Raw genomic sequence first — 13,524 nt, 5'->3', positions numbered from 1 at the left:
GCAACATTTTATTTAAATTATTTTGAATGGGAACGAAAGCATCTCTGCAGTGGGACAATGACAGCAAGGTGGGGACTGTGAGTGATAAGGAAATGGCGAGCGGATGCTGGCTGGCGTTAAAAAGACAGATGGCAAGTGTCCGGGAAGATGTGTAGTCCTCACAGGGGGTACACTGTTGGCCTGACCGGCCCTGGCAGCCCAGCGTCCTGCCCTGGCTGTGGTCTGGTCCAAGGGGGCACAGGGCAATTCCCAAAGGCTCACTGAGGGGACCCATCCCCTTGTCCCAACTGCTAGTGCCTCTATGAAAGCAGGTCCTGGTCAGGTGGGGATCCCTGGGCTGGGCCTGAACCCACCTGGACTTGAAAGGCAAAAAGGATGAGCTGTTTTTACTGGCAGGCTTGCCTCATTACCTAGAATTCTTACTTGGCAAAGCATAAGTCTGAGAGCCTCAGGGAAGCTGTTCAATTCTAAGTGGCTACTCCGAGCTGGTCAGATCTCCAAACTGGGGGTCGTAGGGGAGAGAATCACATTTACTGAGGTCCTACTATTCTGTTCAGAGTCAGGAGGCTTAATCTCCTCAAACACTAGGAAAGAGATATTATTATCATGCCCATTTTCATGACAAAGAAACTGAGGCTCAGAATTCCCATGTGAAAGTCCCAGAGCCTGGATCCTCCCCTAGTTCATCTGACCCAAAAGTACAGGCCTAGTCCCTGCCCCTTCAGGGTGGCCTTGTACCAATCTGCTTTATACCCCGGGGCCCCCCTGCACTGTCCCTATCACTTAAAGCCCACTGTGGCCCTTAGCTCTTTATGGAGCAGAAGCCATGCCTTCCTGGTGTTTATTACTTAAATTAATGGACCCTCACAGTACAGGGCAAAGCATGTATGGACAAGTGAGCAAAGAGCAGAAAATCTAAAAATACAGGTCTAAATAAATTAATTAATCAATCCCATTTCCTTGGTTTGATCTCTTCATCTGAACTTGTGGTCCTGATAAAGATTGTTTATTCTTCTGTGTGTTATCATTTGCTTACTTCTAAGGATAGACATTGAAATTGGAATATATATATATATAGCATAATATACATAATATTAGAATATTTATAATATTCCAGTATTCCACACACGCACGTGTGCGTGTGTGCACGCACACAGTATATTTAAATTTCTACAGTATCTGCTGCTCAACTGGTTAGGAACAGGATAAATTTGCCATTCTTTACAGAGCCTCTCTCTAGGGAGGCTTCCCCTCTTTGCATATGTAATTTCCTTCTCCTGTCACAACCCTGAAGGGTAAGGATTTGTGTCATTTTTACAGAGGAGAAGCCGCAGGCTCAGAGAGGCCAAGTGACTTTCCCGAGATCACTCAGGAGCAGGACGGATCGATCATTCAAGCAAAAGGGTCCTGATGTGTGCCAACTGCATCGCTGGAAAGCAAGGGGCTAAGATCCTTGATCTGTTTATTTGCTTGCCCATTTATCTTATTCACCTAACACCCTGAGGGGTCCTTTCAAAGACAACCTCTCATTATGGAAAAATTCAACCTTTGTTAGAAAAGTAGACGGAATAATGGGCTCTTAGAGGTCCTTTTAATTCCACCCAGAATTGGTTGCGCTTACAGCTGCCAAAGGTTGAGGGCACTGAATGAAAGGGAAACATGAACTTGCCGTTTCGCTTTCTTTCTTAAAACAAAAAAGATATTCAGGGCAAATTTTAGAATCATTGACGGTTTCTAGGAAGATTTTCTTTTTTGGAAGAAAAAAGGTACTCTTGTCTCCTTAATTGTTCTTAGTGTTCTTTGTCACCAATCATGATATTCTTTGTGGAAGGTATTAATATACCATCTTCCTGTGTTCAATATTCCCATTAACAATAAAAAGTCTAATGAAAATATCTGCATGAAAAGCTCAGAGCACTAATTTCAGAGACAAATAGAAGATGAACCAATAAGCTTTTCTTCTGAAATGAATGATGCAAATTAATTGATATCTTAATTAGGCTTTAGCATGAAGATTATTAGTTAGATTGAATCAGAACTGAAAAACGTCTTAAAGAAAAAGCCGAGGACAGGGCACTGAGGGGAGAGAGATGTTGTCAATGCTCTGTTCGAAATCTCTTTTGTTCAACGAGAGAGATTTTTCAAAGAGGTGATGGAGAAGGATGGCATGCATGACCCTGGAGTCCCTGCCTACCGTGGTCTGGCCAGCTTAGGGGACTGAAACCTTGTCCTGCCCATGAGCTAATGGGAACTTGCCGCTGTGGGAAGTTTTGCCCTGGGAACCGCCGGTGCCCCTGGAATCCCAGCCCCACACTGCAGCCTCCTTCCCCTGCCTCACTAGAGCAGAAGCCCTTGGAAGGAAAAGATTTGCCCTGTTGTGTGCACATTTGCAGCCCTAGGGCCAGAGCGGTGCCTGACTTAAAACAACAAGGATGATGTTACGACCAGCAATTGTGCACAGGTCACTATGTGTTCTGGGTACCGGTCCAACTGCTCTACTAAAAAGAACGCATTTGAACTTCCTAACAAGGGCGTGAGGCAGGGACTACTGATTGGCCCCACTTTTCGAGGGAGCGATGCAGGTTCAGCTATTTAGCCCCCCAAGAGCACATAGCCATACTGGTGGGTTCAGATTCGAACCCAGTTGTTGGGCTCCAGAGTCCTTGTGTTTACACTTGCAAACGGCAGTGAATCCGTATTTGTTGAATTCGGCGAACAAAGGGCACCAAGAACGCCTGGCTCCTACTGTGGAGTTTTTGTACAAGTTTCCTCTCTCCAGAGCTTTATCCCATTCTGTGGTAGACTGCTGTCAGCCTCTCTTTGAGGCAGGGGGCTGCAGATGTTCCCTGTACCCCTCAGAACTGCCTGCTGTTTCAACCTGGGCAGACGGCCCCCAAATCGCCCCTACTGAGGGGCTCCCACGGCCGTGGCTGCACCCACTACCCAATTAGACCTGGGTCCCTAATTTCAAGGCCAGCTGGGGTTCCACCTCAGCTGGCTACGTCTGTGGCCACTGTGAATCACAGGGATGCTGTCACTCTACATTGGCTGTGACTTTATGGTGTGCCTTACTGTTGAGGCCACTGACCGCTGAGGGTAATGATACTAGGTAGGCTTTACTCTTAACCTAACATATCAAGGGTTAAAATTACCGAAGTGTTCAAAATGCCTCCCAGGTGTATTTCATTGCCCAAGATAGCATCCCCTGGGGAGGTTCCCTCGCAGCACCCATCTGTAAGACGGAACCAGAAAGAGAGCCCTGGAAAGGTAGGCGAACCACAGAGACTATTTCCCATCTGGCAGAGAGGGCACAGTAGGATGCCTCTTGCCACAGCCGAGTGGCTGGCAGAGATATGCAAACCATGCGGTATGGCAGGAAGGGTCTGCAGTTTGGAGCTGGTGGGATTTGGACTGAAGATCCAGTTCTATGACCCTCTAGCCGAGAGACTGCATCAGCCAACCCCTCTAAGCTTAGCTTGCCCACCTGCGAAATGGGCAAAATGCCTAGTTCACAAAGCTATCGTGGAAGTGTCAAAAGCGACTGTCGCTTGAAAATTGCTCCACGGGTGGGTGACGACGGTGACCAAGGCATTTTGACACTGAGCTCCGTGGTCTTCCTTCAGCTGGCTAAACTCCTTTCTGGGGACTCATGCTCCCCACACTGACAGAAGGGGTGCCTGGGAATCTGCATTCTAACACGTTTCCCAGCGGATTTGAACTCGCTCTAAGGTCTGAGACCCCGTCAGCCGCCGCCAACGCCAACAAAAGGAAGTGCTTCTGGGGTTGATTAGAGCCTTCCCTTTTTTTTTTGGCCGAGGTCCACAGCCTGAGACCCGAACGAGCCTGGTTTTCATACTGGCCACGTGGCTGGAGGAATTTGGGAGCTGGTGGGCAGGCTGAGTGGATGGGAATGAGGGGAGCTGCTGCTTCCTGCTGGACCCTTGGATCAGGGAAAGTGGGTGAAAATGTGCCTGAAACCCAAGCCGCCTCCGGTCTGAGCGGGAAGGCCGAGGGCCACGCCCGGGCAGGTGGCCCTGCTAAGCTCTGAGGCTTAGCAGTCTTGCCGGACAGCTGTCACCTGTTCCGCTTCTCAGCTGGGCTGCTGAGAACCCACGTCTGTGCCACAAAGTGCCTGTGACAAAACTGTCCCAAGTGCATACTGAGGGGAAGGGGATGGGGGGTTAGGGGGAGTTCAGGCTTGGAAGAGAGGCAGCCTCACGGCCCCAAGCTGCCTTGATGCTGAAATTACTCCATCCACCACAGTTTCTGAAATCTGCCTCAGAACGCGCCTGTAGAACCCTCTCACAGGCCTGGTGTGGGGCTTCCCGAGCAACACTCCTCTCTTGAGGGCTCCACTCCCTTGTGACTGCCAGGGGATCCCAGGTACGGAAAAGAGCTGGGCTCTAGACTGCTGGATCCAGTATCTTTCCCTTTTGTGTCCTTGGCTCCTCTCCCTGCCCTGATGGGATGAAAATCCCCCAGCTCTGCCCCTTTGCATGTTTATAGTGTTTCCAAGGCTCTTCACAGGGCCTAGGAGGCCTTGGCCCAGAGGGGGGTGGTGTGTTGAAGCGATGCCCCTGCTTTCCCTCAGGCACCGTCCAAGAAGCTGCTGCCCGAAGCCTCCCTGGAGGGAGCCCCTTCCAAGGCTGTCCATAGCCAGCACTGCCTCCGAGGATGGGGGGTCGACCTGAGCATCCTGTGAAGGGCCTGCGGTCCCTGGGCAGGAGCTGGTTGACAGGGTAGCTTCCTCCCCAAGCCCCCCACTCTAGGGGCTGTGAGAGCCCCTGCTTTGCTCAGGAGCACCAATGGCTAGTTCACCCTGACATCCCTTCCTCAGCCCCACAGAGGTGGGAGGAAAAACACGAACTCCTTACACTTGCGGTACTATGGTTTTTAAAGCGCTCTCAGGACGCCCTCTCATTGGAGTATCTGATAACCGCACAGGGGAGGTAACATGGTTCCTATCTTACAGATAAACATGAAATGCCCAAAGGGACTCCGGGCAACTTAACAGTGATCACTGATTTGGGGACCAGCCAGACCTAGATGCAGACTTAGTCTTTCTAGTCCCGGATGCCCACCATCTTACTGCTTGATGCCTTCGCACACCTCGCGAAGGCCATCCACGAGCTCTCTGGGCGCAGATGCCTGGATGGCATGGATTTTCCAGAGTGTGTGGCCAGGCGCTCGTGAACTCCAGATTCAACAGTCAAATGCGGTTGGAAAATAAACGCATACTACATAGTGCACGTTAGAATATTAAAAGCTCTAAAAAACCCTTTAGTGAGGAATGGGATTAATACAGTGCAACCAGGAGTCTCCAAAACTTGTTTGGGAAGAGAACCTTTTTTTCTTCCTCCACATAATGCCCGTTAACATTGCACCCGATCTGTGTTCCTCAGACCTACTCCAGAATGGATGAGTGAGGTTCCCTTACAATTACGCGACGGCAGAGGGACACAGAGGAGGGGAGGCCACTTGTTTCTGTACAAAGGAAAGGACATCACCATGCCTCCCCCAAGCCCCTCAGCCCACTAGGAGGGGGAGCTCCTGCAGGACAGCTCTGCTCCCCCACCCCAGACTACCCAGAATCACCCCATGCCTCTGAATCCAGGCCCCTGGAGGTGGTACGCTGGAGCCAATTGTTAAATTTTCAGAGAATGTGTGAGTTAATCATTAAATCATCAGGAACTCAAAACCCCACAATGGAAGTATTTACATTATAGAAATCAGCAAACACGACAAATCGGGGCTCTTCCCACCTGGTTTATCCCGAGAGCCCATTTACCTGTGCACCACTGATCCCGGATGTTTTCCAAAATTGTTAGAAAACTTGGAAGGGGCTGTGACACCTGGGTGCAAAGGACAACCTGACATGCAAGTCGTTGTTCTCCAGGGTCCCCAGCCCTCCTAAGTCAAAGCCAAGAACCACACAGAACAGTCATCCTCTAGCTATAACCCCAAATGAATCAGAAAGTGCCTGCTGGCCTGCTTACCTTTATATCGGTTACCAGCCAGTGTCTCCAGAACTGAGCTTTGGGCGAAGACCTGCTCGGGGCATCTGGATCTACCATCACCAAGATGTAGTTTGCGTCCTGAAACACATTCACCAGAAAGAAATGTAGCGGGTTGTGGCTGGAATTCTGACGGGAAACCTGCAAGGTGCAGTCTCTCCTTTGATCTCTACTGCAGCCGACAATGGCTGGCCGACCCCTGTAGCTTCCTACCCAGTCCATCTTTGTTCTCGTGACATTCCTCTTGGGTCACGTGTTTACTCTCAGAGAAATGAAGTCTATTAAGTAGACAGCTGAAAAGCCTGGCTTTCCCTTTATGAAGAAGAAGAAATCAAACAAGCATATTTACTAAGCATCTGGAAGTTCCTAGCGTCATGCTGGGTGCCGTGATGGAAAACAGAAAGTTAAAACAGGGCTTCTGCTCTCAGGAAGTTTACAGTATGGTTGGAGCAACTTATCCATGAATTCGGCAAACCCAGGAGAATTTAGTCTGTGTTCAGGACAGTCCCAGTGGCAAGAAAAACTAGGATCCATTCATCCCTTCAGCAAGCACTGAGTGAACACCTACTGTGTGCTGGAAAGCGTTCTAGGAGCTAGGCATCCAACAGAGAACAAGAAAGTGTGAGCCTTACTTTCTTTCAAGAAACTTTCATTCTAGGGAAGAGGCACAGATTTTATTTAAAAAACTCAAAAAACAAACCCCAGCCACAGGGAAATGTCCACTTGGGACCAATACTCCAGTGGAAACAAAAGAGGGTGGGGTGAGAGGGAGTAAGCATTCTGGAAGAGGAAACAGCCACTCCAAAGGCCTGCGGGTAGGAAAGAGCAAGGGTTTGGGGAACAGCAAGAATACCATGTGGCTAGGGGAGGGCAAGGGGGAGAAGGGACAAGGCCAGGTTTGAGAGGTGGGGGCGGGGGGGAGCCAGGCCACAGAAGGCTTTGTAGGCCTCGGCACGGTGAGGAGGAGGGTTTTACTCTAAGTGCAGTGGAGAACCAATGGAGGGTTTTAGCCAGCAGAGTGAGATGCTGGGATTTGTTTCTCAAAAACTGTTTTGGTGGTTGGGTGGAGACTGCATGGTTAGCAGGAGGTGAGAGAGGTTGCTGGGAGGAATCTGCAGCAGCAAAGGGAAGGATGGTGGCATATTGGACTCCAATGGTAGCAACAGAGAGAGAAGGAAATAGGTGGACTGGGGAAGTATTTTTAGGTAGAATCAATGGGATTGGCTGATGGATGGGGCTTTAGGACATTGAGGGGGTGGGAAAAGAGAATTTGAGGATGTCTCCTGAGTTTCTGGCTTGAGCAACTGGGTGAATAGTGCCATTTACAAACACAGAAGACTTGGTGAGGAGACTGTTAGAAAGGGGATATTAAGAGTGCTGTTTGGGGCATATTAAATTAGAAATGCTTCTAAAAGTATACAAGTCAGAGTCTGGAGTCTGGAGGAGAGATCAGGATCGGGTATCTAAGTTTTGGAGACACTGACATAGAGATGGTCCTTAAACCCATCGGCTAATGAGATTCTTCTTGGCTGGATTAGACATGGAGCAGAAAAGAGGATTCCGGAACAGAAAGGACTTTTCTAGAACAGCTAACATTCAGAAGAGAAGAGAACCTAGCAAAAGAGACTGTGAAGCCAGGAAAGTGGGGGCAACACCTGAATAGTAGGTACCATGAAAGACGAGCCTGAAAGAGTTTTGGAAAGGGGGAGGGGGTCAACTATGCCGCACGCTGCTGAAGGGGAGAGCGAGATGAGGACACAGATATGACTGTGATCGGACTAGCTGGGGACACTGCTAACTTGGCAAGACCCGTTTCCGTGGAGTAGAAAGGACTGAGGTTTGCTTGGGATAGGTGGAGAGGAGACGGGAGATGTGGAATTGGAGATAGTCTGTAAAGTTGATAAAAGAAATCTTAGTGTGAGGTCAGAGGCTTGGAGTGGCTGTTACTAGATGGGAGAGTCAAGAGATCTTTAAAGTTTTTTATTTTTTAAATTGTTCTTTTAAGAAAGAGGTGACAGTAAGGCATGTCTTCAGGTCAGTGGAAATGATCCAGTAGAAAGGGAGAGAGAGGTGACAGAGGAGAAAAGGATCGTTGCAAGAGCCAAGACTCTGGAACACTGCATGGGGACAGGACCCAGAGCAAAAGTGGAGGGAGTTATGGAGGATACAGGCTCAGACGCAAGGGAATTGCAGAATGCAATGGTGAGGAGTGAGGAGACTGTCTTCTGAGGACTTCTGTTTCCTCCGTGAATTAGAAGCAAGGTCCTTAGGAGAGGATGGATTATAGGGAGTTCGGGGACAAGAGGAAGGGGTGAAATAGTCATTTTGGAAAGTGAGAAACTGAATATTCCATGGGTTTGTGGTAAGGTTCCTAGGTAATAGGACATCGCACATCTGTGCGCTTTCAAGTGTTGCGGTGCGGTTGTGAAAGGAATGGTGGCAGGGTTTCATGTGGACGGGGCCCCAGACGGATCAGGACGCAGGATGAGAAGCGAGCGGGAGACTAAGACGTGAGTAGGGTAAATAGAGAAGAGCCGGGGCTGCTCTTCATCTGAAGGGGGCGGGACTGTAGAACAGTGTGGGACTGCCTGAACATTTACCGTGCTCAGGGGACGCAGAAGACAGAGCCCAAACCTCTCTGCCTTGGCAATCCAGGCATCCTGCAGAGCTGCTTTTGAACTTAATCTTGAGCAGGGTCATGAAAGCGACTCTGTAGGCAAAGGGAAGTGTCTGTGCGAAGGAATGGGGAGGTTCAGGGAATGGCAAGAATCTTGGTGTGCTGGGACAAGGGGCAGCTAGAGAGGAATGGTGGGTTACAGGGACTAGATGATAGAGGGCATGAAGTGTCCTAGGCCATTTAGAATTTGTTTTGCAACAGGACCCCTGAAATTGTTTGAATGGACCACTGACATGAGTAAGTGTGTGCTTTGGGAAGGCACGTGATAAACGTTGAGTAAAAACCTAAAAGAAGAGCAAAAAAAAAGTCAACTGGGGAATCCTGAAGAGGGATCGCAGGGGCTTGAAAATGCAAGTAGTAGTAATGAAGACAGAAAGGCATTTGAACATTCTAGTCAATAGCATGGAATGACTGGGTAGGGCCGATGGGGAGAGGAGGTCTAGGATGACCTTGACATTCTTTCTTGGGCAACTAGGTCAACGACAGCTCCATGAGTATTAGGAGTAACGACTTTGGGAGACCTTGAGTTTAGTGTTAAAATGTGCAGGCAGGGGGTGCCTCAGTGGCTCAGTCGGTTAAGCGTCTGACTCTGGATTTTGGCTCAGGTCACGATCTCAGGGTTCTGGGATGGAGTCCCACATTGGGCTTCGTGCTTCACGGGGCATCTGCTTGGGCTTCTTTCTCCTTCTGTCCCTCCCCCTGCTTGTGCTCTCTCTCTTTTTCAAGTAAATAAATAAAATTTTTAAAACAGAGAGAGAAAATATGAGGGAGAATGTGGGATCGTATCCCAAAGAGCCAGGGTGTGTGTGTGTGTGTGTGTGTGCATGCAATTTCAGTGGAATCCCAGAAGGAAAAACTGTGTAACTGATACTCCCAAGAATAGGTTCTATTCAAAGTAATTAGAAAGTAAAAAGAAACAAAGTATAAATACTGTAAAAGAAATAAAACCATCCTCTCTCTGTCTTTTAATTAATTAATTATTTTTTCTCTGCCTACATAAGAAAACCAAAGACTCAGCAGGAAACAGCTAGTCTAATATTGTAAAGTGAGCTGTTATGAAATGCACCCAATATCAGTACTTATTAATAATGACCAAAAAACACACTTTAAAAATCCCATTTACAATTATAATACAAAATATAAAGTATCTAGGAATAGACTTGATGAAAAATCCAAGACTTAGACAAAGAAGCCAAAACACAACTGATGTAAATGAAAAGAAAACTTGAATAGACGTGGAGACACTCTATGCTTTTAAACTGAAAGATTCATTTACAGATATGTTGATATCCTTTAATTAATTAGTTAATGTAACACAAGTCCACTCAAAATCCTAAATAGATGTTTTGGGAATTTCATGGAATAATTCTAAAGCTCAGAATAGGAGAAAAAAATAAATTAGCCGAAGCAGTATGGAAAAATAGGGAAATGGTATTGATTTTGAAGATATTAAAACATACTATAAAGCTACAATAATTCAAACGATTTGGCATTGGTTAAATAACAAGTAACTAGAGGAAGCAAAGTAGAAAATCTAGAGAGAAACCCATGTTCTTAACATATGTGTATTTAATAGATGATCAAGTTCTCATGAAATATGGGATATTTAATATAACAGAATAATGTTATTTCAAACAAGGAGGGAAAAGACAGATGATTTTTTAAGTGTTACTGAGACAATTGGCCTACCATGTGGAATAATAAACTTCAGTCTCCATTTCTTTCATATGCCAAAAAATTTCCAGACTTACATATGAAAATGAAAAAAAATCTTAAAAAAGTGATTTAATGAAATTTAGTGAATTCATATAATGGAATACTCTGTTAGAATTAGATCTTTATATTTTAATATGGGAAAATATCTAAAATACGCTAGTAAGTGAAATAAGCTGCTGAATAGTGTGAACGATACCATCTAAAATGTGCAGGAAAACTTTATATATCTAACTATATATATATTTATAGATATATTTGCATATGCATAGAAAATGTCTGGAAAAGTACACACCAAACTGTTAACAGTAAATGGCATGAAGGAAAAGATTGATATATTTAACTAGATATAATTTTGAAACTTTTATGACAAAGAAAAGAAAGCAAAATAAAATTCGAAGATAATGCTGAGAGAAAATATTTACAAGATCTATGATAGAGGGTTAACCTTAATATGTAAAGTACTTTTTAAATCAATAAGAAAAAGAGTAATAACCCAATAGAAAAATAGATAAGCTACACGAATAGACATAAATTCGTAATATAAGAAGTATAAATGATCAACAAACATATGAACATTCAATTTCATTAATAATCAAAGATATGCAAATTTTATAAAACAAAATCCCATCATGCCTATGAAATTGACATATGTATTTTTTATGTCTATTCCCAGACTTTTTTTAAGGTATGTAGAAACAAGGGATAGGTTACAAAATCTTATATAAGATATGATTTCATTGTCTTTGTTAACCAGGGGAGAAAACCAAAAATGTACATCATACCAATATATACCCTTCCACAGAAAGAGGACGAGGAAAATCAGAGCTGTAATGTTGACCATCTCTAAGTGATGGGGTAATTATGAACTATATTCTTCTTTGTGCTTTTCTCCATTTTCCTATGTTTGTGGAATAAAATGCACTGCTTTTACACATAGGAAAAAAAAGGATTTATACTTTAAAAGAGCTTCTTTAAGACGTCCCCAAACCCTCATTTTTCTCCTGGTCAGACAATGCTCAGAGGAATTCTTTACAGCAGGCTTCTTTTTCTTTCCATTCCCCTCGTTCACTGCCCTCCCAGCCCCCACCTGCAGCTCTCCCACACTGGTGTCTGCTTCTGTAAGTGGTGAACTGGGAGACTGGTGGGTGAGTTCTTGTTGCACGGTGCTCTCTGAGGTGGTTGCATCCTGAGGTTTATCCTAGACAACCTCCCTGCTAAGCAAACCCACAGCAGACCTCTTCTAAAACTCAGCAGGAAAGAGAGGGCTTCTGTGGTGATGGTCTTTAGCTTTCTCTCTCAGCTCTCTCAGTGCAATCAGGGAGCTGGTTTTCGGCCCTTTCAAAGACCCCAACTGCCAACAGAAACTCCCTGGCAAATATTTAGCAGAGGTGGGCTGATGTTCAGCAGACAAATTGAGAAACAGGCTGTTCAAGAGCTTGGCTCATAGCTAGACCCCCTGAAGTCTGACCCAAGCCCCTGCTTGTTCTCTGCTGGTCCTTGGGGCAGACAAGCTGGCCTAGGGTGAAGTGAAGGAGATGAGCCAGCCTCTGGACACATGACACTAATATCTGATCGTGGCAGGCCATCCTCTCGGCACAGCCTAAGGAGAAGAACGTGTAATCAATTCTTTCAACAATGGATTTGTCTCCAGAGATTTTGCACTTGCCACATGTCTCCTTGCCTCAGACAAAACCGTTTTGCACTTCACTGAGGGTATCACACCGACCTAGTAAATGCCAGGTACGCCATAGGTACTCACGAAGGCTTGTTGTGCTGTGGGCTGGGGATCTTGGCTTACATCTTTCTCCTCTCTGGCTTTTTCTAGCAAATGAGCTGGTAGATGGTCTACTTACCTTCAGATTCCAACATCCATTCAGGGGATTCGGAGGCGTCTAGATACCATATGAAATCAATCTTGCTTAAATAAGCCAACAGTCCCTCTACTGGGTATTGATCCAAAAGAACTGAAATCGGGACCTCCAAGAGATGTCTGCACTCCCGCGCTCATCCCAGCGTTTTTCACAATAGCCAAGATGTGAAAAAACCCAACATGTCCATCAATGGATGAATGACTAGAGACAATGTAGTCTATACACACAGAGGAGTATTATTTAGCCCTTAAAAGAAGGAATTCCTGTCATTTGTAACAAAAGGAATGAACCATGGGGACATTACGCTAATTGAAATGGGACAGTCACACAAAGACCAATATTGTATGATTCAATTTATATGAGGTATCTAAAATTGGCAAACTCATATGAGTAGAACAGAAAACAGTGATTGCCAGGGTTATGGGGAGCTGGTCAATGGGTACAGAGTTTGAGTTACACATGCTGAGTTTGTTCTACAGATCTGCTGAGCAACATTGTGCCTGCAGTTAGTAATACTGTATTATATACTTTAAAATCTGGTAAAGGGTAGATTTCATGTTCTTAACCACAACAAAGTTTAAAAATAAAAAAAAGAAAGTAATTGTACTTGAAGGAACAGGACGGAATCAATGTCTTTGTCAAACATCCTGCAAATCTCAAGAGTCCGAGTGTATGCTTGGCTGGTGAGGCTGTGCAGAACCGTCCTGCATTGCCATGGGGAGGCAAAGTGGGGGCAATCTATCTCTAGGCTCCGTGACCCCATTTCTGTGATTTTTTTCCTTCTAAAGATACCTGGACATTTATGAGAACAATTTGTATGGAAGGTATTCATTTCAGCTCTAGACAGAGATGAATAATAATAGCCCAAGTCAGAAATAACTCAAGTGTCCATCAGTTGGGGATTGGTTGGTAAACACTGATACATACTCAAGACAGAATATTTGATAGCTGTTAAAGACAACGAAGCTCTCTAAGATCTGATATGAAAAGCTCTCCAAAACAAATCTCATGAAAAAAGGCAAGATGCGGAACAGTGTATGTAGGAGCTCACTTTTATAGAAGAAAGGAAAAATAAGAGATTCCTTTCCAGGGGCTGGTATTTGCACAAACCAACTCTGGGAGGATACTTGAAAAAGCCAGTAGAGGATGCAAGCAGGGTGGTAACGGGGAAGATGGGATGGAGAGACGGGACGGCCATCTCTTGTACATGCCTGTTCTACCATTTTGGTTTTTGAGCCATGCGAAC

At 45.6% G+C, this 13,524-nt stretch overlaps 1 protein-coding gene across 7 annotated transcripts in view; it reads right to left on the bottom strand.

The window, feature by feature from the left end:
* The window catches only part of PEBP4 (phosphatidylethanolamine binding protein 4), a 235,385-nt gene that overhangs the window by 88,037 nt on the left and 133,824 nt on the right, over nucleotides 1-13,524 (bottom strand). For all 7 annotated transcript variants that reach the window (XM_082729269.1, XM_082729267.1, XM_082729268.1 and 4 more), the window contains exon 4: nucleotides 5,997-6,095. In XM_082729269.1, the coding sequence (XP_082585395.1) occupies nucleotides 5,997-6,095 (99 nt within the window). The remainder of the gene's footprint in view (nucleotides 1-5,996; nucleotides 6,096-13,524) is intronic.

Source organism: Mustela nivalis (assembly GCF_964662115.1).
Source record: "Mustela nivalis genome assembly, chromosome: 4".
NCBI classification, from domain to species: domain Eukaryota; kingdom Metazoa; phylum Chordata; class Mammalia; order Carnivora; family Mustelidae; genus Mustela; species Mustela nivalis.
The sequence above is the reverse complement of the archived record's forward strand: the minus strand, read 5'-3'. Positions and strand labels throughout refer to the sequence as shown.